The sequence below is a fragment of the Symphodus melops genome, assembly GCF_947650265.1.
Source record: "Symphodus melops genome assembly, chromosome: 3".
NCBI classification, from domain to species: Eukaryota; Metazoa; Chordata; class Actinopteri; order Labriformes; family Labridae; genus Symphodus; species Symphodus melops.
In genome coordinates, this window is record NC_136693.1 from 10118058 (window position 1) to 10144658 (window position 26601).

A 26601-nucleotide genomic window follows, 5' to 3' on the forward strand; every position below is an offset into this window, starting at 1 on the left:
TCCCATGATGGCAGCCAAAAAGTGCAGCAAGAACGAGGCTATTTATGTTTTTACTAGATCAGTCATGTGAGGTGTTGTAAACAGACCATGATGATTGCTTTACATTCTCTTCTTTAGGGCTGTTATTGCTTTTGTATCTGACTTTTATTGTGCTATTCTGGGAGGTTTTGATAACTTGTCAAGCAAATGATATCATTGAGTTGGTCAGACACTTAATTATAGTTAATCACATTTAAATTTAACACATTTTTAAAGCTTGTTTTTTGCTTTTCATGCCTTTATTTATAAAGGCGTGTATTTGGAATGCATTATATATTAAACATCTCTGAGTGATTTTCGCCATTGTCTTAAGTTTTTCTCACGAAATGTAATTTCCATGGTTGTAGCTTTCACACTTTCTTTTTCTATCTTTTGTATATTTAGCAGCAAATCAAAGGTGTTTCCTGCCTCTGTAAAATAGCTGCTTTTCGCCTCTCAAGTTTTTTTTCCTTCCTTGGATCAGAGGCAGAAAAAGTCCCAACACAAAGCACTACATCGGATTTAGCATTTGTGTAATCCCACACTTTAGTTACAGTGAAGATTCTAAGGAGGCTAAGCAGAAGGTGTGAGGAGGCTTTGGGGAAAACACTTCCCAACACATTCACAACACAAGTTCTTATCCAGGAATATGCAATCAGACAAGCTCTCCCAAAGTTGCACTCACTATGTCACACTCCAGTACACAGATTACGACCGCATCCTGCTTCTGTCTGCACTGTTACTCCAAGAACTTTAGCCTGAAACAGAAGATGCCTCCATCTTGGTATTATTTAAAATGTTCTATTGTAATATACTTAGACGTTTCTTTTGATCTCTGAGACTTAGATTGTATCCCACCCTTCTACAATTAAACTTAATAGAATCAAGTCAATGAAAGATAAGCCCATGAATCACTGTTTGCTTTGTCTCAATGTAATGCCAATGTAATCCCTCCGTCTTTAACTCTCTCACAGCAGACTGAAGAGAAAGACTCTCCCCGTGGGTTCTGTCCTCAGGTTTATTTCAGGGAGCAGACAGTCTAATAATGTTGTCAAATAACACAGAGATCAATGTGGTTTAATTGTGGTGAAGCTTTTCCCCCAGGCAGGCGTCGACAGCCAGCTGAAGTGTCCCAACTCTTTCACTGACAGATTGTTTCATCCTAAAAACAAGAACAACACTAAAGAAGCCCATAAACATCAGGTTACGTTGTCTTAAATGAGTGCTTAAAATCAACAGCCTCTGAGAATTCTTTTTATTCTCGATGGACATGCAGACAAGTAAAAAGTAAAAGCTATGATTACATGAGGTGGTGAACTATTTACCCTTTCTAACTTCAACAATCTCCTTTATAACACAAGCTGAAAAGAAAATGTATGTTCAAAATTACAATTTAAAGTACAAAAATGCATGCAAACTCCTGCAAACTGTCTGACTTGCAAAAGTACATTAATTGGCAATGTGTTGCTCCCAAAAAATGGCCAGTTGGTTTATTGAACGCAAGACAGTGTACAACAACTTAACACACTGCTGCTACCTGCTGCTACCCCTCTAAATTGTAATCGACCCGCTAAACAAACTGGGAAAATTGAACTTTTTCACATTTTTTTCTTTAAAGTTATTTTTAATAACAACCTTGGCAGCGAAACAGAGCTGAGCTTGTGGACATGAAGCTCTAAATGCTGACCGTATTACAATCACACAAAAGACACTTACAATCACTGCAGTTGTTTTGCAGTGTTTTTTTGTTCTCTCAGTGCACTTAGTGTGCTATTGATCATCGTTGGACCAAGTCCTCAGGAATCAGCTTCTATTGATTTCACTTCAGTTTTAAGCCTCTCCATCTGACCTATGTCTTTTTCAGACCAGGCACCTTTTTCAAACATCCCAATCTCTCTAATAGTTCACTAAAACACGTCACCAACGCAACACTCATTTCAAACCACTTGTTCTTGGATGCAAACTATCGTAGCTATCCTCAGCCACAAGCTGTTGGAGACAACACGTTCTATTTTATAGAGGTCCTAAGTTTCTTAGCCTAGACCACCATATTCATTGTAAAAAAAATAATAATAAAATGAAAAGCCAGAAGATTCAGCAGTCATAGTAGTTATTAATAGATGCAGTCAGAGTCAATACTGTTTATGTGTGTGTCTGTACAAAATAAATTAAGTAACATGTATATGTCTGTGTCGGTAATCAAGGATACTTGCACTAGATGAAGAAACCCTTCAGTTTTTTTTACACGTTAGTTTGATAAATAATTTCAGGTTTGATTCTTTTTTTGGTGCTTGTTATTTCTGCTGGGTGTAAAGACAAGATCTTTCTTTCAAAAAAGGAGCTTATTTTGCTTGTTTCTTATTCTGAACTTAACATGCATCATTCACAAGTCTTTCGACTTATATAATATACTAATATATAAATAGTCCTGAAAGTAACAGAAAGACTTTTTGAAAAAAGCTTGTTATTAGAGAGTACAATCTACCTGTTAAAGGTCTGCTCCAAACTCGAAACTCCAAACTTTGTATTTTTTTTTTTACTTTAGTCAATGCTCCACTTCTCCAAAAAGTGAAGTCAAACTCAAGCCTGAAGTTTTTGTGAAACAGTGCTGACAAACAGCCAAACCAAACGGCACCTTAAATTACTCTTCTTGGTGAAGTTACTGTGATTTGATTTTCCTTTTGTTCTGTCTCTTGAGGTGTCAGACCTTATATCCACAGCTTTTCAGGGATCCTTGGCTTGGTGATTACTCCTCAGTCGTACTATGGGGGTGGAAAGTAGTTTCAGTGAAGCAGGATTTATTAATCTGAGAGATATATTTTGTCATTGTGTCCACAGCTTGTTGCTTCATTAGAAACCTTGAAGCTTCTGTAAGAGGAATTGATTGAAGTGTTGAAGTTCAGTGCTCCTGGGTACAAAACTTAGACAGACTATCTGTGAGCTGTAGACCTTCAAATAGCTGTCCTGGGGACTCCTCGCCAGTGAATCAATAGGCAGTTAATTTGAGGCCACACTCAGACGCTTCAGCGGTGGCTCATGTGTGGGCCCTAACATGTAGAGGAGACAGCTAGCAATAAAGATTTCCACTGCGGCATTCAGATGTGAATTCAAATCAGATGTGGCTATTCAGAGAGTTTAATTGAGCTGCAAACAAACAGATTAGATTCTATATATTTAGATTAGATTAGGTTTGATTCGATTTTTTCAAATAAGATTAGATAAGATTAGATTTAATGATCCTCTGAGGGAATTCAGCCATTACAGCAACAAGTAATTGTTGTGGATCTCGCTTTTGGGGAGAGGAATTACAGGCTATTTCTGCTGTGTCGTAAAAGTGGAATTGAAGTCCACAGAGAACAAATGGCCTCTGCAGCAGGTCTTATTTCTCTGCCAGTAAGATAAAGTTTGATAAGAGAACCCTTACACAATCTGAAAGGGTCCGGGTTAGACTAATCCTGCCCACGACAGACTTATGACCCTTGGGGCTGAGTGAGAAACTGAAATGTCCTGGTGGAGCAGCGGGTCATCTATCGAGTTCAGCCCCACTCCTTCCTTGTGGGAATGAACCAGAACTGAGCGTCAGGTGTGCTGAGGTAACACCAACAGCGCTAAAGAGAACGCTTGATTTCTCTCAGGATGGGATACGGAATTACCTCCCCGAACACTTGAGGTCCAAAGAGATGTAAACAGAAAAGAGCAATGTCAGTGGTAATTTTCAGAAATGTAGTTGACCAAGAGTGTATAGTGTTAAGCCCACAAAATTTAAGCAGAAAAGTTCAAGTTCATATTTTTCATCATCTAATTTATGTGATTAAGCTGGTACAAGTTCAGTTGGCAGAATAGGAATGTATTCCAGGTACACTAGATCACAAGGTTTATCAGTCACATGAAATATCAAATCATCTGCATTAATTAATCAGTGATGTGTGTTGTGAAATTATTTGGCCTAATCGAAGCATCTTAAAAGATACGCATTTGACTTAGCGGTGATCCTTGGGGTGCACCTTGTAAATTATTTTTTTAAAAAAGGGGAGATACTATTGTTTGATTTGATTTAATTTTTATTTTTCAAGGGACCAGATACAATATTAAACATAAATGTTGCCATTGGATATCGCTTCAGAGTTAGCTTAGAGCTAGTTTACATCTGCAGTCCCTCAGTCACAATTAAGACATCACATGATAATACAAAATATGTAACGTGTGTTTGAGAGTTTAAAGTCTTGTCGAACATTCAAGGGGGAAAGACAGAGAGGATTCAAATCATCCTTTTGTGCAGCAATGACTTCAAAACTGCAGCACGACAGAAAAATCATCAGGTTATGGACAATGGAGAAAAAGTGACTGAAAGGCATGCCTCTGTTTACTGTGTGGACCATATGAGTTAAGCTACTTGGTATCAAGGTGGTCGACGCATACCAAATATACTCAACAAAAATATAAACGCAACACTTTTGTTTTTGCTCCCATTTGTCATGAGATGGACTCAAAGATCTAAAATTCATTCCAGATACACAATATTACCATTTCTCTCAAACATTGTTCATAAATCTGTCTAAATGTGTGATAGTGAGCACTTTTGCTTTGCTGAGACAATCCATCCCACCTCACAGGTGTGCCACATCAAGATGCTCATCAGACACCATGATTAGTGCATAGGTGTACCTTAGACTGTCCACAATAAAAGGCCACCCTGAAATGTGCAGTTTTTGCTTTATTGAGGGTCTGGGGACTCAGAACCAGTCAGTATCTGGTGTGACCACCATTTGCCTCATGCAGTGCAACACATCTTCTTCGCATAGAGTTTATCAGATTGTCAATTGTGGCCTGTGGAATGTTGGTCCACTCCTCTTCAATGGCTGTGCGAAGTTGCTGGATATTAGTGGGAACTGGTACGCGCTGTCGTATACGCCGGTCAAGCACATCCCAAACATGCTCAATGGGTGACATGTCCGGTGAGTATGCTGGCCATGCAAGAACTGGGACATTTTCAGCTTCCAAGAATTGTGTACAGATCCTTGCAACATGGGGCCGTGCATTATCTTGCTGAAACATGAGGTGATGTTCATGGATGTATGGCACAACAATGGGCCTCAGGATCTCATCACGGTATCTCTGTGCATTCAAAATGCCATCAATAAAATGCACCTGTGTTCTTCGTCCATAACAGATGCCTGCCCATACCATAACCCCACCACCACCATGGGCCACTCGATCCACAACATTGACATCAGCAAAGCGCTCACCCACACGACGCCACACACGCTGTCTGCCATCTGCCCTGAACAATGTAAACCGAGATTCATCCGTGAAGAGAACACCTCTCCAACGTGCCAGACGCCATCGAATGTGAGCATTTGCCCACTCAAGTCTGTTACGGCGACGATCTGGAGTCAGGTTAAGACCCCGATGAGGACGACGAGCATGCAGTTGAGCTTCCCTGAGACGGTTTCTGACAGTTTGTGCAGAAATTCTTTGGTTATGCAAACCAATTGTTTCAGCAGCTGTCTGAGTAGCTGGTCTCAGACGATCTTGGAGGTGAACCTGCTGGATGTGGAGGTCCTGGGCTGGTGTGGTTACACGTGGTCTGCGGTTGTGAGGCCGGTTGGATGTACTGCCATATTCTCTGAAACGCCTTTGGAGACGGCTTATGGTGGAGAAATGAACATTCAATGCCCGAGCAACAGATCTGGTTGACATTCCTGCTGTCAGCATGCCAATTGCACGCTCCCTCAATGCTTGCGCCATCTGTGGCATTTTGCTGTGAGACAAAACTGCACATTTCAGAGTGGCCTTTTATTGTGGGCAGTATAAGGTACACCTGTGCACTAATCATGGTGTCTGATGAGCATCTTGATGTGGCACACCTGTGAGGTGGGATGGATTGTCTCAGCAAAGCAAAAGTGCTCACTATCACACATTTAGACAGATTTATGAACAATGTTTGAGAGAAATGGTAATATTGTGTATCTGGAATGAATTTTAGATCTTTGAGTCCATCTCATGACAAATGGGAGCAAAAACAAAAGTGTTGCGTTTATATTTTTGTTGAGTGTAATAGCAGAATGAACCTGTTCAATCTGTTTTGGGACTATGTTGCATGTCATGCTACTCTTTACATGCTGCCACCTTTCTCTTGTCTCCTTTAGATAATATCACATCGTTTGAGGCAGGGCTTGAGATATCACCTCTGTTTGTAAAATGATTTTACAGCTGTCAGTTTTAACAGGCATGTTTTTCTCATGAGAGCTATTAAAAGGTCTCAAACAAGAATCATTTTTTTTGTGACCATGTGTGCATTAAGCTCTAAAACCTCCTCACCAAATTTCAGATGGCTGTTTACGTGTAAGAGCCCCCCAGAAAGCTGTCTTCTGTTCCTCCTGGGATGAGATGGAGGCTTAAGGTTCTCTGTAGTTGCATTAGCGCTCTATATATAGTGCGGTGGAAAACAGTATTAATGGTGAAGAGGGAGCACTAATGTATTGGAGCTGTGAAAGATGTGTGATGCATTTTGTCCACAGTTATTTATCCAAGAAAACGACTGAAGAAAAATACATTCCATCTGAATCATTTTTAAATAATGCTTAAATATGTAATATAAAGAATAAGTCATGTCAGTGTTTCACTTATACTGATTGTTAAATTAGTTAAATGCACTTTTATGTAGCTGTGCTGTTAATTAATTTCTTGAGATTTTCTGCATTTTCATAATTAGCTCCCCCCCATAAAAAAAACAATGAATGAAACCTACATCAAGCCGCTTATTCATGTGTGCCAAATACATCAATTCATGTTCTAAAACAGTTTAAACCCCCATAAAAGCCCCTCTGGGTGGCATTGTCTAACATTACAATAAGCATAGACACTGTAGTCTATTTTGAGTCAATCCCACAATAACTGCCCTGCTGTAATTAACACTTATTAGAACCACAGAGGCAAATTAATCTATCCCAAAAAAAATCAGAAAGCAAATGCAAAATTCATTCATAGTAAAGTGTTTTGTGCCAAAATCTACCAGCTACTGCAAGACATGTTTTAACCTACTTAAAGCAAATAAATATTTATTTAAGGCCCATTTTTTGGACCCATAACAGTTCATGAGCACATGGCTGACTGCTATGCACAGGGACGGAAAGGTGGAAAGTAATGAGAAAGTTGTTTTAATCGAAAATTACATTAATGGAAAGTAGAATATTTCACTTGTCCTTCAAGTTATCATTGTAAACAGCTCTCATTAAGTAATGTTGATTATGAGCATCCTTCTGACTGACCCCTTGGTTTCTGCTCTCTCCTCAGTAAGTCCAGATGTGGCCGGTGATCACAGACAACATCATCATCATCATTATCCGCCTGCAGAGGACTCAGAAACGGAGGGCAGATCCAGGAGCCTTGGACTGACAGGAGCCATCTGGGTCTTGATATTGCCATGTTTACATATGCTCCTGGCCTTGTAACAGCTGCCCTTTCAGCAGCAAGAAACTTTCAAGACTTGATATCAAGCCTATTAATCCAGAGATTAAAAGGGCCAGTGGATGGAACAAGATCCTGTGTTTAATGGAGCTGCACTTAGAAACAGTGAAGGACACAGCAGGAGTGAACACTGGCTATTGTGTGGAAATTACCGGACACTGTGGCTTACACAAAACAGCTTTGCAAATATTCTTTTTTATTGTTAACATGGCATTTCTCAACACTAAAAATTACTTATTTATAACAGCTGATGTCAAGTTTAAGTAAAAGCCTGGTATTAATTTATATAGATGTACTTTTAATTATGCAACTTGTAGATTTAAAAACGCATTAACATTCCTCTGCATATGCTATGACACTGTAATCTAACCTGCAAGAGACATTAAGAACTTTTTAAAACTGCAGTGAAACAAGTTCAATTATCCAGAGGTACCTTTCGTGATAGATTTAAAAAATGCAAGAGGGCATCATCTTCACTTCATACAGTTTCAGTATTTTTACACGCTAACATTCAGTTGGTTGGTTATTTTAAAATGAGGGCAGAAATAGCCTCTGTCTATTAGTACATACTGGGGTTTTTTTTGTTTTTTTTATAGAAAAATATTTATGCCAAAGTGCTTCAGTTTGAGATTATTGTGTCAAACCTAAAGTAAATGTAAAGTGTACTGTATGTCTCAATACACTGTTTTAGGAGAAACAAGAACACAAGTCTCCCTTAATATAAAATGCTGCAATGCTGTCCAGAGTCCGTTTAATTATTACATTTCAATTTCAAATTGACATGTAATGCTGCTGCTGGGAGAAATTGTGAAAGGAGAGGAGTGGGTAGGTGGAAATGGGAGGCCGGTGAGAGAAGTCATATTCCTTTCTTCTTTAGAAATAAATTAATTTCCTCAGGAGTTTATCATCATCTTTTAAAGTCAATCCTGCTCTTCCTTCATAGGCCTGGACAGAGCTGATAGCCCCTGCAGCCACTGCAGAGGAAATACCTGGTTAGTTTTACTGTCTGACTTTTTAGCAGGAAAAAAAATGGTTCAAGTATGTCAAGCATCTCTCACTAATAGATTATTTGTTGCTAAATATTAGATTAATGGGGTAAACTAGATACGGACGTTCTAAGTAATAATTACTTGTCATCATGGAGACATGATTCCGTGTCTCCATGATGATGAGTAAATCCCGTTTGTTTTTTTGGGGGGGTTTTATTATCTATTATTATTATTATCAGTATCTATGTTTCCAAAGTGTGCCCACCAGCACAAGAAAAATATATAAATAGACTTAATTTACTTCACTAGGATCAATGGCTGCCTGCCATGTTTCTGCCTGGTCTATCACAGTGACCTGCCTCTTGTTTTGCTTTTTAATGATTTTTCCAAGAAACCAGTGTTGTTACCTTAAGAACATGAATGAGTTGAGATCTGAAGAAAAACAAAACTAAAATGACCTGCTATCACAGCAAAATAGATCAAATGAAATGTGTGGAAGCATGTTTGCTTTGGGCTTCCATATATAAGAAACTGCTTGTTTAAAGCAAAGAGAAGGCTTAAATGATACTCTTTACACCCAGATTTCACTTCAATTCAATTTGTGTTTGAATCACAGAAACAAAGAAAGAAAATACAAAAGCTTCTAATGTCAAAATATTACCATGTAAACAATGATGAAATATTAATTATGGCCAAAGCAGCTTTTTATTTTCAGGTCGTAGGAACAATCTCCTCTGGCAGTGTGTGATTTCCTACACTCTCTGATCATATATTAAAAGCATGTAATCTTCCTCAGTCTAGTCTAAAGCATGCATGGTAATGTTTTGCCATCAGTCTTTTCCTCTTTTAATATACTAGGATCAGCTTTTATCATCATTTACACTCAAGGCTGTTTAAGCATCTGAAGCCCTTCAGTAACTCAAAGCATTTCTGACCAAAGTTTCAAGGTTTATTATGATGATATAGGATCATTTTCTTTTAAATTAAATCAGCTAACATTTCAACCCAGCGAGAGTCACTGCTTAACAACCTTAGTACAGTTGTTTAATTCTCTTACAAGCCAACGCTACTCCTGTTAAAAACAAAGTAATTACATTACAGGTTGGCAACATCAAAGTCAGTGCTATTATCATTTAAGCAAGTGTTGTTAATGACCATAATTAGAGAATAATGTTCAGTTTCTAACTACATTACAGGCATAGAGACAAAGTTGCCTTGAGGATAAATATGAATGTCAGGTTATTCTGGTTCAGCTGTACTTATAGGAAAGCATTTATTTGATATCATACCGTGATAATTATTCTGAGATGTTGTGAGTTATCCAGAGGAAGAGGCCAGACGCTCACGATGATGGTGCTGGTGTCAGTGGTGTGCACATACATCAAGACAGGTGTCATCCTGCAGGCTTTGCAACGTGTCAGATGGATATTTTAGGTCTTGAATGTCTGCATATACAGTGGATGATTTATTACAAAATGAAATGTCTGTAATAATGCAGCCACGCTACTATTCTTCTTGCAGGATTTTGATTTCTCCAGCAGTCTTCAAAGGGAAAACAGCTTCTGATGATAACCTTCTTCTGGTTTTGTTTTGTTTTGTTTTGTTTAGACATGGCTTGCTTGGCAGGTTCAACCAGTTTTTAATGCTCTCTTCACCAAAGTAACTGTTGAGATTTTAGAACGCAACTCCTGCATCACTGAAAAGGTCAGACATTGCAAGGAAAAGGTTGTAAAAGATTTAGAAATGTTGTAAATAAATCCCAAAGTAAGTGAAGCTAGTTAGACAGACTAAAATAATCAGATGGACTATCCATTAAATCAATGAGAGTTTTCACTGGCACCCTTAAATTATATACATTTTAACAAGTACTTACCAAAGCAACTGCCAAGTATATGGATTTTATTTGTCATACACATCCTGTTTTATAGCAATATCTTGATGTTCTAATATCTCGAGTTAAAGAAGCGACAACAAAAGGTGGTTGTACTTAATTGTCTGTTGATAGCAGACTTGCAATAACTTCATGAAGTCACCAAACTTATCTTTGCTTGTCTTCCTGCTGTATTCTGAGGCCTTCCGTCGTAATCCATCCTTTTTCATGCTTCCTTCTGGTCAGACTTGCAGTGAGAGTAGTTCACTTGACTGTAACGAAATTGCATCCCATTTCCCTTCTTGGGGATCCCCAGGTTTTCCCAGGCCTTTCTTAGAGACCTAATATGAAGGTTTCTTGTGATTTTAAAAGAAATGAACTGCTTTTACTTTGAACACGTGAGTCTTGACCACAACCACATTTAATTTCAAGAGACAAAATATAAAATATTCATCCAGAGAATGCTGTATATTTATGTTCTGTCCATTCTTTAATATAAACTAGATGACATGTTCATCATTTTCTAATAAAATAATGTAAAATAAAGACTATACAATCATTTTTTATCACGTTTGAAATGATTCTTTCAGTGGTCATTAAATGAATCAGTAATGTGCCAGAATCCAAACCAACATATAATTTTGTCCTTTACTCTGCTGTTCTGGGCCTTCAATTCACACTTTCAATTTTGATGTCACCTTTTAATAACCAAAAGGTGAGAGTGAGAACAGGCCTGTCCTCACAGTAATCGACAGCCAGTGAGCTGACACACTCACACTGGTGAGGAAGATATCTGTAAGTCCTTCTCTTGGAGCTGCTGAACATGAACTGATCTGTGCCACACAGAAAGAGAGACAGAGAGAGAGACAAAGACAGTCAAATGTTGCTTGTTTGCCTCACAAAGGTGTCAACCATACAATTTAGTTGGATCTTTCTCCACTGAACATGGGACTGCCATTAAAAGGGGCCATAACCTCAAAAATAACGACCCATGTTACAAAAGGAATAGAAAAGCGAAGGCCTGCATTTTCGCAAGATCTCGTCTTCATCTGAACTTTAGTATTAGTACTGTGACTCTGAATGGAAAGAAATGCCTTTTTAAAATCCCAAACCACAACACTTAACCTTAAACTAGACCCAATAAAACACCAATGAAGTTGTTGGAAATAGAAATGTTTAAAGACACAATATAAAAATTCAAATCAGGCCTTATATTGATTTTGTTACCAAAAGCTTCTCAAGACTATCCAGGGTTGACCCATAGAATCACGACATGCTCTCATATCAAAGTAAAACACAACAATATAAATGATTTCCCTAGTTTCATCATTTTGGACAGGCACCGAAAGTACAATTATTCTCTGTATTCCTTCTCTGCTGGGCCTTTAACATTACTGATAATTGGAAGTTTTGAAACATGGACAGTAATACAACAGTTCAGGCACAGAGACAGAGAAATGAGTGGTGATTTGAACCAACTCCTCATTTAAAAAAGACATTTTGGTGAGGTTTTTAATAGCTGTCTGCAGAAAGTTTCTTTGAGCAGGACTTTGTCCAATTACAACACTTTTGGTTTCTTCAGAATGACTCAGATGTAAAGCCCGAGTTAGTGTGGACCGTTGTCTTTGGAGTCTTTTATCTCTGCACACTAAAGAGCGGCTCCTGGGACCTTCTAAGGAGAATAGTGCTGAGCGCTGCTCGAACGTATACAGAGATTAATTTCATATTCCCGTTGAGGTTTCTGTTTCACTCAGAAATTATTACTGTGACCTTGACAAGCGCTAACGTTTAGCCTCAACTTAGATGGGAGCTTTAATCATCAGAGTGCAGATGCAGACAGGGCTTTGTATCATTCTTAAAGTTGTTCATGGTAAAGCCGTTGTTTTCAGAAGCTTAACTCTGCACACAGGACGTGACTTTCAATGAGTCAAGGAGATCAATTGTTGTGAAAAATGAGTGAGGTCTTTTCAAACTCAGGGAAGCTTATTACTGTTGTAACCCTGCATTCCCTGAACAAGTTGTAATAGGCTGACAAGTCCTTTTGTACTTGGCAATGTTTAAATAGAATTAACATAAACTTGTAATACATGATGCTTAATGACTTTCTAAACAGTTATTTTACGTGGCTTGCTATAGCTCCCCATTTATCAGAATAAGTCAGTAGGGTTGTTGATCCACTCCATTTTCCTGACTGTAATATTTCAATGAATCTCCTTAACATTCATGGCCACCAAAGGATGGATCCTCCCAACTCCGGGGATCTTCTCTTCTATAGAAGATGTGCTTAAGAAAAGTGCAGGATTGAATCTCATTGAATCTTTGCTCTGTTGATCCCTGTGTGCAGTTCTCTCATTGTCTTGTGCATCCCTGAGTTGTCTGGTGGTTCTAAGGTTCTTGTTTCACTGTGAACTTTTTGTGACATCCCTTACCAGACCTAACACACATATTTATACTCTTATATCTAAACAGATATACAGTCACGTTGATTGTTACATGGTAGTTAGTACTGATGCCAACAAATGTAGCTCAAGTCAAGTGCTGCTGTTGACCCGTTCGGTGTAAAAGAGAGAGATTATGGATGGTCCGGAAGATTTTGGAGAGTATTCACAGCTTTGATCCAACAGTAAGGTTAGGAACCTGCATTTATTCATGACTGCACTGTATCATCTCTATTATTCATATATTTCATTTTCCACTTTCAGACAGAAAGAGAATAGTCAGCGTCATGAACACCAAGCTGAGGCTCCCTGCAGCCCCACAGGTACTTTTAACATGTCTTGATGTGTGTTTTCAGATATTAATGGCAAGCTGAAGATGAAGCACAATGGGACACGCACACATACCACCACCTGGAGAGAGCAGCCTGTGCCTTCTCACTCTCTTGTTTTCTGTGTTCAAGCCTTTTTTTCCCTCTGAGAATGAAGTAAACAGTCCCATCAATATAGTGTTTCCCGCTGTCTAGCCACCCACTGCTCCCAGATTATCAGACAGAACTACAGCACAGGTTTCACAATAAATCCTCTCATCCATTCCCTCCCTGGCTTTTCTCTCTACTCATCTTCTTTTTCCATCACGCTGACTTTCCTCCACTCTCTATTGCAACATTTAAATTGTTTTAGCTCTCATATTAAATCTCTACTTTTCAGATCTCTACATAAGTCCATTAATGTCGTTTATTTAGACAATATGAAGAAATTATATAAAAGCTTACATATAACTGAAATAATGAATATGATTTAAACCTGATATGGTTTTAGATTCATCATCTGCAGCAGTATCAGTCATAGGTGTCTGCCAATTTGACCTGAAATCTAAATTTGGCAGTCTTGCAGGAACATAAGCCTGGAGTGTTAAATGTATCCTCCGTGAGCCGAGAACTGGGATCAGGTGTGAGGATAAGTGACCAGAAATAAGCTTGAAAAATGTGCGCAGGAGTCTCAAATTTATGAAAATGTAATCTGATGTACTGCTGCGATGACTGGGGGAATCTGCTGTTTGGTAAAAAAAAAAAGAGGAATCTAGGACAGTTAAAGGGGAGGAGAAACAGCAGCAGATGACAGAAGAAAACTAAACTGGAGAAAAAGGGTACAAATAAATGAAAATTGTGTCAAATCTCAAATGGTAACAAGACTGGAAGCTCCTCAAATAGGTGTATTTAAACAATGTTGTTCTCCATTGGGCTGATAAATGAAACCAGGCCGTTGGTTTTCACCTTTTCTTAACTTCAGAGCAAAAAGGTTGTGACAAACAGCATCAGATGCCTTCCTGAGGTGTTAAAGCCTGCAGAGAGGATTGTTGTCCTCTTTATCTTCGATGTCTTTATCCTCATGTCTGCTCACGGAGGGTCAGCTGGCAACACAATGCAATAGATATTTCAGAGCGTTCAGCACACAACAGAGGACTCATTTTGGTGCACGGTGAAATGTCAAGACATGCTGTTGCTAATCCTTGAAATGTGAATCATCCCATGTGCAGGAGAGTCTTGCAGAAGGAGGAGGAGGAGGAGGAGGAGATGTAATTAATCTCTGCCTTTGTTTATATGCTAAAAATCTCAAAATCGATACCTTCATCAATTTTCTAATTATAAAAAGCCCCTGACATAATTCACTGAATGCTTTTGTATTTTTGTCTCCAGTATTATCAGAAGCTTCAGATTAGATCTGTGTTATTCTTTTTTCTTTGTAGTAGAGTTCCGTGTCCTACTGACCTACAGTTTAAATCTCAACTTAAAGATAATTAGCTTACAATTTAGAAACACTGGGCAAGTTCACATTAGATGGAACCTTAACATGATTAAAACTTGTTTCATTAATCTTATGATGAATAGCCTTTGTTGCTGTTCTTCAAATCCTCGAACATTTTTATCCAAACAACAGCTAGGCGTTACCATCTTCAATTCTTTCGTGCTTTGACCTACTTATCACAAGCATGGCTGCCACTACCAACACCAGCTCTGTGTCCACTGACCTATTTGCCAGACTCGTAGACTTGCATTACTGTATTTCACATTTTCAGATCACATAAGTCATGCTTGAATATATTCCTGATAGTTCTCCTCTGATGTACAGATATCACCATCTATCCATCTCCCACCTGCTTTCTCATCTCCTGGTTCCCTGAGCTAAAGGAGGGTGGGAGGGGGTCTGACATACCCCCCTGCTGCTTCCAGGCCCTACCACTTCAGGTCTCCCTTTAAAAAACAAGCTCTAATCTCAAAAGGGACCAACCTGAAAATATAAAGTAAAAAAACAAACAAACAAACAAAAACCTACCATTTCTGACACAGACACACTCAGTATTCATGCTTCTTATAGTCAGAGAAGCAGGAGCTTAAACAGGTAAGTCAGTTTGTAATTTCATTGTTTTGGATGAGTGTTTGAACATGATGTGCCATCAAAGCAAACTTGATGACTGTGTTACAGATGGTAGAAAGCGTGTGGTATTTTTCTTTTCTACAACGATGACTTTATCCAGAACGTGGTGCAAATAAGCCCATTTTTCCATAGAACATAAGTGCAAAAAAACCCAACAAAAACAAAACACTCACAGAAGATTATGAACATGAAGTGTGCCTGAAAATAAACGGGTGTTTGAATGTATCTTCTTCATCTTGCAAGGTTGATATATCCTTTTTTTTTACATTTATTGTTGCGTGTAATGCTAAATGTACATGCTAGCATTGGAGCAATAACAACCTGTCATTCTGTGTGCAGAAACCAGTTTCTTTTCTGAGAGTGCAGATCAGCTTGGTGACAGGCCGAGCATCCCCCACATTGCCTCACTGGATCCCTCTATTCCTTTAGTCAAGTGGTGGGTCAAAAGGGATAACACCGTTTTTTTTCTCCTCTCTGATGCATGCTAATACGAAGTCTTTCAGTACTGAGGTGGCAAAGCCCTCAGGGAGGGTTTTGCACTGAACTATTTCTTGTCTGTAGAAAGATCAGGGAGGGTAATCTCTGTCTCTGCTATCCAGGACTGTTCTGCTGTGTAATTCACTCTTTATCCTAATTCCGGAGAGAGAAAGACAGCAGCGAGACAGAGGCAAAGAGATAGAGGGAGAATTTATCTGAATAAAACGTTTTGCAAAAGAAGCACAAACGCAAAAGGGGTTAGGGTACTGGTGAATAAATATTCAAAAAGAGTCTTTTAACATGTAATCCTACGAAGCTGTGCACAACCAATAGGCTACTTTTTTTTTTTTTAACTAATTTTAAAAATGTTCAGATCATTCTGAATTAAAGGCATCAAATGAACCCTTCAGAGGCAATAAACACTGCAGACCAAGGTCATATCAATATCACAGGAACCAAGGGAGTGTGTTTGTGTATTGAACCTGCTCTGTTGGTTTCAAGATGAAGTGTAAACACACAAAGAGTGGGAGGGAAAACATCAGCATCTGGTCTTATTTGTTGAAGAATGAAGTATAACAAAACCGAACTTTTAATGAATCCAATGATGGGGATAATGATACACGAGATTCGCTTTGAAACTTATTTATGTCTTTTTATGCCGCACTGGGTTAAATCCATTTAATTGCTCAACCCTTGTGGGAGTGAAAATTGAAAACCAAGGTTTAATTTCATAGGTCTCTATTTTCAAGGGATTTTTCGCTGTCTCCAAAGCCCTTGCACTATTACTTGTCATGTAAAAAGCAATTACAATCAGCGCTTGGATGAAATGTGTCATCAGAGAATCCATTAACAATGTCCTCAGACCTTAATATTTACAGTCACCACCCTACTTTCAGAGGCACCGCTGAGTTTTATGAGTTTTGAAGGACAGTTAAAAGGCATCGGTCCCATTGTTAGAGCTTTTTTTCCTGAAGCTTTTTGTTGGTTTAATGTCATGATTTTTAAAAAGGTTTTGTTGCAGTGCTCTTGTATTACACTCCAATAAATGTAGTCATCTGTAGTCATGTACATTTAACTTAATATATCTGATAAAATGTATTCAGTATAAATGCTTCCTTGGAAAGACCAGCATGGTGGTGTTGGCATTGCTTACCATTTGGCAATCATGGAAACAGGAGTTTGAAATGAAAGACAGAGAAAAGGCACATTTTTTTTGCTCTAAACTTTTAAAATATTTGTCAATGTTTATACATATTTTAAAAGCATTTTCTTACACTGTTAAAAAAAAAACACATTTTAGGCTATATATTTTTAAATTGAAAGTGATTTTTGCACAGCTAAAAACAAACAAGCTAAATGTCTTTAAATGTTTGTTTGTATTAAATATTTTAAAAGCCTTTTTTTAAGCTATATATTTTGAAAAATATAAAATGAATCTTTCAAACTAGTGTTTATTCAGTGTTTTGTAAACTGTTGCAATCTCACAATGATTCAAGAGGTATGTTTAGACAATTTATTTTACTAGTTTCTTTTTAAGAGTTTAGATATTATGCCCAGTTGTAAAAGTGTGTGTTCACAAGCACAAGTGAATACACACTTTTCCAACTGGGCATAAAATCTAAACTCTTAAAAAAAAACTAGTAAAATAAAAGTACTAAATATTTGTATAGGTTTTTTTATGTTTTTTTTTTTTTTTCAAAATATCTGCCTTTATTACATCTGTGTTTTTAATAACAAAATGTGCAGTATTATTGCAAAAATTGTTTGTATTCGCCCATATGTTCCGATATTGAAAGCGACAAAGCTCGTCCATAGATTAAAGCAGACTCTAAGCTAAGTCTGTTTACTACTCAAAACCTTATGACCTGGAATCTTTGGGAATCTTTTTTGCATCAGTTTGTTTATTTGTTGTTGTTGTTGTTGTTTCAATTTGACAGTAGCAGCATTCATGTTGACATTGCCCTCACAAATAACACTAACTTCATTTCAATCGTTTATAAGTTTGTATTGCTAATTTTGTATATCACATTAAAGCAAATTTTAGGCAGTTGTGTGTAGCCTACAGAATAATGAAGTTGTATTCTTAGTTGCACTGATATTATAAATCTTTAAAATGCTGAATTTAGTTCATTTATTATCTATAGTGCCTAAACTGTGATAAGTTGAAGTAACATCAAATTTCCGGCACAGGACCCCGAGCCGATCTGGATACCTGAGCACATCTGGTATTTACACCAGCCCTCCGTCGTGCGTGTGGGAGGCAGGTGGGTTTAGTGGAAGTCGTCTGAAAAAATCAGAGGGGTATCATCATTATTGCCACTATCATCCCTCGACTGGTTGACATCTTTTATCCAGATCAAGACAAATGCATGATATATTTGTGGCGTCTCTGCTGCCAGCTCTTTACCGTGACATCTACTTAATATTTTTGTTTATATTAATTAATAGTTATGAGTTAATTTGTTATTAGTTAATTTGTTTGTGTGCTTTATTTGAATCTACTCAATTTAAACAGGTTATTCTTTATCAACTGATTTTAGTTAACTCTTCAATTAAACTAACATTTTAACAAAGTTAGATTTAATAATGTGTGCAATCTGTTGCCTCAATTTTGAGTAGTTAATGTGCATCTCTTTTTGCAATGCACATACAATTTTACAAGTGATCCTGTTTTTTCTGACACTAAGTAAAGATTTTTTTTTCTTTGATATTACACTGCTTTAATTGAACTAGCTTCATTGCAATGGCTAAGTGGGTGCAATATAAAAATGGCTCTAAAACATGACTGAAATAAAAACATTAGGTCATAATTAATGTTGTTGTTAAAGACATGATAACATTTAACATGCCTGGGCTCATGAGGCTTGCATTTAAGGGTTTTCATTTCAGGAAACCTAAATGGTCTTGTTAGTTCTTGCTCAGGGGTTTGATGAAAAGACTGACTTCATCATGATGTAAGCTAATAAAGCTAGCAGCCAAGCTAGCTCACAAACCTCAAATGTATTAAATTATCCTCTATCATGTCCCTTCTTTTTAAGGGGACTTCAAAGTGATAACAGAACTCAAAAACATTCTTCCCTGTTCCCTGTAAGTTCATGACTTTATGCTACTGTAAGCTAAGCTAATAATAAAATTGTTGCAGACGCCTGTCTCGGCCTATTAACTCTTTCTTTATTAATGTAACACTGTCTTAATGGCATGAAAAACGTTACTGTATCACAGTTAATCCTACACTTAAAAGATTGAGACAGATGTGCACTTTCCTTTGAATTGAGGCACTGACACAGGACATATGTTTCCCCTTGAAAAGTGTCAAAGTATATTTATTTAACCCATAAAATCTGACTTCCCTTGCCACCCAACTCCATTTTTAGATATGAGGCTTACAGTGTAAGAGGTTGTGGTAAGGACTAGCACAGATAGCCAGTTGGAGTTAAGGATAAGGTTGGATGCAGGTTAAGTGGAAGGTAAATATAATCGACAGAGAAACTGACTTCAACACAACACCTGCAACTTTCTCAGTTCCCAGAGGAGGCATGACTCACACTTGAAAGCTTTTCCACTGAAAACATCCGAATCAGGAACAAAACCCTCACTGTGTTTAATTTATTTGTGACTGTAGAATGTCAACTCCTCCTCAAGGTGTCAGAAAAAACAGGAGCTTTTTGTTTTAATTTACAGAACTCATTTCCACTTAATGTTTCTATATCCTCTTTCAAAATGTTTAATAGCAATTTGATAAATTAAAGAGGTCTAAAACATTGTTTTTAAATGACTTCTTTTTGCTCTATTTTAACAGATTTCCTTTTTTTGTGGGAAAGTTAGACTGTTCCTAACATAGGAATAAAGATAATCATTCCGCTCATCAAACAAGAACACAAACGTAGACCTTGCCTCAGTGTCAGGCTACACATGAGAGAAGAGAGTGAGAGTGTGTAAAATGAAATGATAACCTTTGCTGGTAGACGGTAACAGGACTCCAGGCCTCCATTGGTTAAAACAGCTACAAAATAATCAGTTAAGTCAGCAGAGTTCTCAGCCTCATTTGATTGTTGTGCAAAATTTATTCATATTCTTTTAAAGCAAAACAATTTTTTTAGAAGCACAACACTTATTAAATTATTTAAAAACTGTCAGAAGATCAGATCATGCAGCTGCAGTTACATCACTCACCCTGTATTCCTCCGGCTCTACAGTAACTATAAATGAATCCCTTGAACAGTCACAGGGGGTTGTGCCTAAAGCAATCCAAAATTATCAAGTGTATCAACATAGAATATGCTCAGCTTTGTCTTTAGGATCTATAAACTTTTATTATTACGTCTCAAGCTCGGCCCTTTTACACTGCGTTTCCATAATTGAAGCATTTGAATAATAGTTCAGATAGAAGGAATCATACTGAATAATTCTGCTTCAGATGTGAAGCTGTTTCATCTCGTCCCCATTGCTGTCATGTGAAAATGAATAAATGGATGTTCGGTGGAGTTACAGAGATGTATTGTTTTTTTTTTTTCTTCTGTCTGTTTAAGACGTTCTGCTGCCTCGTGACTGACAACATGTCACGAGCCAAGACAACTGATAGATTGTAGGTGGCAATAAAAACATTCCTTTCGATTGTGCTTTACAAACGCACACTGTTTCATAACTGTTTCTCTTTCACTTAATCCTCACTGGGTGATGTCTTTAACCTTTGTCCTGAGCATCCTTACTCTGCTGCAAAATACTGTGATCTATGCATAATGTTAAAAAAAATGGATGGATGGATGATGAAACTGTAATTATCTACCATCATTTTTAAATTAATATTGACAAGAACATTAGATAGCAAGAAATACTGATATGGTATTGAAGTTATATCCCAACAGAGCAAAGTGTCATTACGATATGATACATTGTACATTGTTCTATTCATTTTATTTGTTGTGGCTCATTCACTTCATTAAAATATTATATTATGAATGTTATAGTCCAGGAGCTGATATCTCTCTAAAAATAACTCAGATTTTTTTTGTTACTTTCTTAAAGTTCAAAGTAATCTTTGAAAGAACGTCTCTTTCTGTGTGGATCAGGTAAGAACAGAAATGACATGAAACAAAGCAGGTGAAAAAGGTGGAGGATTAACAAAAAAGGAACAGACTTTAAAGAGACTTTATCAAAGGATTCAATGCAGTCCATAATTTTATTTTCAAGGGAAGCAGCAGCGGTCTGTTATTCAAACAGTGTTAATTCAGCCCCCCCCCCCACTGAAGAACTTTTTTTGATGACTTCACCTTGCAAATAAATCAAATACATTTTTCGTTTTTCTTTGTCAAAATGGTAGTGTGGTTTTATCCATAGACTGTAAGAATAAATGGAGGATGGACGGAATATGAATCTGTTACTGGAGGGCGCTCTGGAGGCTCATCAACAGAAGCCGCTGTGCTGAAAATTCCGTTTCAACCCAACTTTCTGTCAAACTACCGACAGGCTGAGAGCTGGAGCCGTTACAGCTGTGCCCGTCTGTCAGTCAGGTCAGCTACGTGACAAAGCATGTCACACATTGTTCATGAAGGACAATAACCACATACCAATAATCAGACATATTTTGTTTTTTTGTACCAGATTTTAAACAGGTTAATTTCGTCTGTAAAATCCCGCATTTATGAATATAGTGTTTATGTGACTTCTGTGGCTCATGGAGCCAGCCTAAAGCAGACTCTTGATGAGCTGAAATAGAATGTCAGAAATTAAATGGAGACAGGATAGCCCTGACAAGACTGAGAAAACTACAATCAACCAAATATATTTTTTTAATAAATGTTTATTATTACCTTTGTATTATTTTCTGTATACAAGAATGTGTAACAAAAGCCAAATAAGCAATCCAGTTAAGTCTTTTAAAAATGGTAAGGCATGTCTGCTTGTACAACCATCAACATCAGTTCCCCCAAAACACTTCAAACAGCGTGCATCGACATCTCCACAAATCCTAATGTGCTCCTTTGTTATCTGTTTGCAAATCACAACAGTACCACACTCACAGCATATGTTTTTAGCAAAAAGTGCAGCGAACGATTAACACCAAAATGGAAAAGACCTTGCATAACACATTTTGTTCAAAACATTCTGCAAAAAAAACCTCAGTCCACCTACGTTTACTTTCTGTTTCGGTTTGGTTCAAATTTAAGGGAGAATGAACAAGACAAAAAAAGTACACAAAATGGCTCAGAGACAAATTAAGTTAAGCAGTGATGTGAATCAGACAGTGATACTGTGTGTCTGATCGGGATAACACAGCTTGTCAGGAGAGAGAGAGAGAGAGAGAGAGAGAGAGAGAGAGAGAGGAGGGAGAGGGAGAGGGAGAGGGAGAGGGAGAGGGAGAGGGAGAGGGAGAGGGAGAGAGAGAGAGAGAGAGAGAGAGAAATACACCAAGGAGTGGGAAATAGCAAACATTCCTCTGGTTGTAATGAGAAAGGACTTTTGTTTGAATTGAATCAAAATATCTGGAAAAACTCGACCTACTTCTGAATCAGTCTTTCCTTTATTCACTTTTTGACTGCATTTCGGGAGCAGCAGTTTAGAACTGCTTTATCCTCACTCATCCAAGACTCTTGTTTTTCCTGGTACAGATGTTATAGAGGTGCTTATGGGTGTGCAATGAACCTTTATATGGCAGCAGTTCTTAAACTTTTAAATATCGAGAAGTAAAGCCTCAGTGAGCAGGGCAGTGGTGCTAACATTTAAACAATGCCAGTATCTGAAGCACTACAGTTAACTTTCTGCCCTATTATCGAACACACACTGCAGCGAGTGGTCCGCCTCATTTCTCAGACTCAGAAATATCTGCCTTCACATTGTGTTTATTACCCAGCCACTGTATTCATAAGGATGCCTTTAACTATAGCCATATATTGTTATTTTATTTACTGACTAATTAGTACTTCTTCTGCTCTTATTATACATTTATTTCATTTATAGAATTACCAAGCAGCACATAACCTAAATCCAACTTGTTTACTGCCCAATCAAATCCAGTCTTAGGGAGCAAAACAACACTGTGCTTACTCTCAAAATAAAAGAGCTTAGAAAACACAAGCAACTGTTAATTTTTTTAAAACATATATATATCCAGGTCAGTCCTGGATATGTATATATATATATATATATAAACCCCATCGGTCGAAAGAATCTGCACGGTAAGGAATAACTTGCTGTATGTCAGGCCTGACACATATTAGTGTGTTATCAAATATTTAGCTCATTATTAAAAGTTACTGCTGAAGACTTTCCTGTCGAACTAGCATCTCTGACACACTGGACCAAGTTGATAAGTTCATTTTGGGAACCGTTGAACCTTGGACCGTTGGGATCATGACTTGATAGTGAACACAACAGCACTGATGAATAATCTAAATACATTGGGATTTTAAAGGGACATAAACAGTGTAAACCTGTTTTCAGCTGTCTTTCACAAATACACAAGTGTTGATTATTAAAGGGTTTAACAGGCTAACTTACACTTTGATCGCAGCATGCATTGATATGTGCATGTACTTCTTTAGCCAATCAGAGTGTGTCACTATCCCAGGTCTTAACAATGCTCATTGCTTTCTAACCCAGCATCCATTTTACAGACACGGAAACGGGAACAGAGACTACTACTGTATAGAAATATATCCCTTTTACAATATTGAATTCTATGTATAGGTGATTCTCATGTTAACTTATCACTCAATAATTAACTTTTGGCAAGTATTAATCAAAATATAACAGATTTTTTTAAAATATTTGAATGTGGGTACGTTAAGGTTATTAGCATAACATTCGGTGTAAAAAAAACCTTTTAATTTCACATCTTTTTCACATCTGTAAAGTGGGATGCGCATTATAACAGTGCAACCAATGTAGAAATATAATTTCTACATTGGTTGCACTGTTACGAGTGCAGCTGACACCATCACCCACTGCATGCATGCTGGGATACATACTCAGATAAGGCTGGTTGCGCCCCTTTTTATGCTTTTTCCCATCATTAGGTCACAATCATGTAAGTTGGAAAATTCAACTTTGGGAAGGACATTGTATTAAGAAGTTTAGCACTTTCTTCTCCAAAGTTTTGTTCAGAGGTCATTTGCAGTCAATAATTAAGGTTCACACATCATATAGTTTATTATGTCATGCTAGCTTTGGTGGGAGGCTGCTGTTTAGTCCCTTTCTGCTAAAGTGGTTTCAGCAGGGAGTGAGGCATCTGAGGTCAAATGAGTTCCCATTTGTTCTAAAGTGGGAGCTTCCTGTGGTACTTTTACGTCTCCCTTGTGAGTCATATAAACTCACTGAGGAAAGGTTTTCCTCAAGATTAATCCTGTGACGACATCCATAATGCTGGGGCAAACTTAAGCAACATGTAGGGTTCTTTCTGTACGTTTGCTCATCTGAAGGGCCCTTAGACGCTTAAATACACCCTCAACTATTATTATAGCCTAAGCTCATCAGATATTTTTCCATTTAGTTGGTGCAACCTGATCTATGCTCACTCATCGCAAGTTGGAACGGAAAGGGAGTATTTTGTGATCGATGCTTGCTTTAGTATGCTACATGAAAAGCACAGTCTCTTTGAGATGCTCACAGCAGCTGTTCATTTATTACACTAGTGGGTAAGGGGAAACCCCCTGTTGAGACAAGAGACTCTTTATATGCTATATGAAAGCAATTCATGTACTTGTGAGCTGATGAAATTACATGCTCTAAGCACTTCCCAGCCCAAGGATGACTGCCTCTGTTGCCCTTTTTTGGGGAAACTGTGACCATTTGTCCTACAGGTATTTGTTTCTACAGTAAACTGTAACATGTTGGAGACATTTTCTGTGCCACAAGAGGTCACATCCTTTGAGATGCTTTGGTGGAGCGCTAGCTATTTCTCCCTAAGCTTCTGCATCCTGTTGGAGAAAGAAGCCTTTAGGAAATGAATAAAGAAGGTCACGAATAGACACCTCAGTTCTACAAGAACAGTAGAAATCTCTGACCTTGAAATGCTGTTACTTTCATGAATTGCTGACTTTGTAGGAAAACACAGCGACAAATATCACCTGTAGCTTGTAGGGGTGGTGGGTCTGTTCAAACTGGCAAGTTTCATTAGGCCATCACTGCATGATGATATTTGAGTAGGTAAACACACAAATCGTGTTACAGGAGTGTCTCCGTGCAAGCTCACAGGACTTTAGGATTACATGGTGTCCATGAAGTGATACACAAACAAAGACAACAAAACACCCCAAAAACAAACAATAAATGCATGGGAGTCAAGAAAATAAATAAAACATAAAATATTAAGCTAATATCACTTATATGCTCTGAGTCCTCTGAGGAATGAAAAAAAAAATCTGAACTGTTAAAATTAAAAGAGTAAATCAGGTAACTAAATATCATGAACAGGCTTTGCTTTATAATGGCTTAGGGTCATTGCAGAAGCTCTTGTTTTATAATTTTACAGGTCATCAAATAACAAAAAAAACAAAAAAAACCAACAACAAATAATACATAATGTACAATACAAAATGTAGTCATTGATTAAACCAATAAAGTCACATTAGGCCTACAGTTTACCTCCCAGTGAAAAACACACTGTAACTCTTTAAAAGCACGATATAATCAGTTAAATGATCAGAAAATATAGATCTTCTTTCTTTGTGGGGTGGATGTTTCTGGTATAGCTTTATAAACTTATGAAGCCGACAAAAATAATCTGTGCAAAGTCGTTTCTCTCAGTGCGTTACATTAGCACTTACTCAGAGAAAATCAAATGTGCAACTAAAGTGGCTGCAAGAATAGCTGCTTCCTGAAGCCACACTGATAGAACCAAGGGGAAAACCAGTTGAACTGCTAGCGCTGTACAATCGTGTGCTGATCAATCCCAAACTGTGTAGCCTCCATAAAAAAAAAAAAAAAAAAATCACAAAAAACCCAGACATTTTCCCAGTTAACATCATTTCCATGCATGCACACTGTAAGACCGTCTCCTTCTCTCATGGGGGGACAAGATGAAAAGGGTAAAATCATTTTCATAACTTCATCATACCGAGGAAAATAGATTCCCCTTTTGTCTGAAACTTCAGGTCAGATGGTTTTCACTGTCAAGAAGAGAAGCATGTTCTCCACATCCCACTTTAATTTAATAAGAAAAAGAAATCACATTTTATTTTATTTTTTTCAGAGACATGAAAGCTGGTTCAGTGATGGCACCAAGCATTCTTTGGGGGACGAGCAGGATGCAGCACTGCACTCACTTCCAGTCCGACCATCTCACACAGTAGGCTGTTCTCCACAGGTTTCCAGGAGGTTCTACATGTCCAGTGAGGGAACAGCTGTACAACTTGCTGTTAAATATACTGTTTGCAACAGTATTAAAGTCATTCTTCTGGCCACACGTATGTATTATCTCCATTGAGTCTGCATTGCCCAAAGCGTGAGAGCAAACATCACCAGCAGTAGGGAGGGTTCGCGTGATAGCGACTTTCCTGCGGCTGCTGCTGCTGCTCGTTCATCGCTTCTGTCAGCTCCAATCACCGGAGCTTCTGTTCCAACATAAACTAACTCTGTTGTGCAGCCGTCAGTGCAGCCGCTGCCACTGCCAGAACTACTACCTTCATCACCTGCCGCAAGAAAACAAAATGCATAATTTGTTAGCTACCTGCTGTAGGAACAAAACACAACAAAAACATAATTACAGTTAAAAAAGCAATAACACGCATATTACACTTTTACCTCAACCTATAGCAAAATAATAATAAAATGTGTGTACACTAGCTCCTCTAACAACAAAAACACAAATTAAACTTGGTTAGCTAGCAGTCTAAGCAATGAAAACACAAATTAAACTTTGCTTGCTAGCTAATTTTGCTACGTAAACACAAATCAAACTTTGATC

At 37.8% G+C, this 26601-nt stretch overlaps 2 protein-coding genes across 3 annotated transcripts in view; one reads left to right on the plus strand and one right to left on the minus strand.

Moving 5' to 3' along the window:
* gpc5a (glypican 5a) overlaps positions 1-8625 on the plus strand; it is a 108404-nt gene extending 99779 nt beyond the window's left edge. The window contains exon 9 of the mRNA XM_079339816.1: positions 7315-8625. Coding sequence (XP_079195942.1) covers positions 7315-7472 — 158 coding nt within the window. The 3' untranslated portion in view covers positions 7473-8625. The remainder of the gene's footprint in view (positions 1-7314) is intronic.
* A 12348-nt stretch (positions 8626-20973) lies between these two features.
* The window catches only part of LOC306821416 (glypican-6-like), a 128861-nt gene continuing 123233 nt past the window's right edge, over positions 20974-26601 (minus strand). For both annotated transcript variants that reach the window (XM_079339813.1, XM_079339812.1), the window contains one exon: positions 20974-26326. In XM_079339813.1, coding sequence (XP_079195939.1) covers positions 26109-26326 — 218 coding nt within the window. In that variant the 3' untranslated portion in view covers positions 20974-26108. The remainder of the gene's footprint in view (positions 26327-26601) is intronic.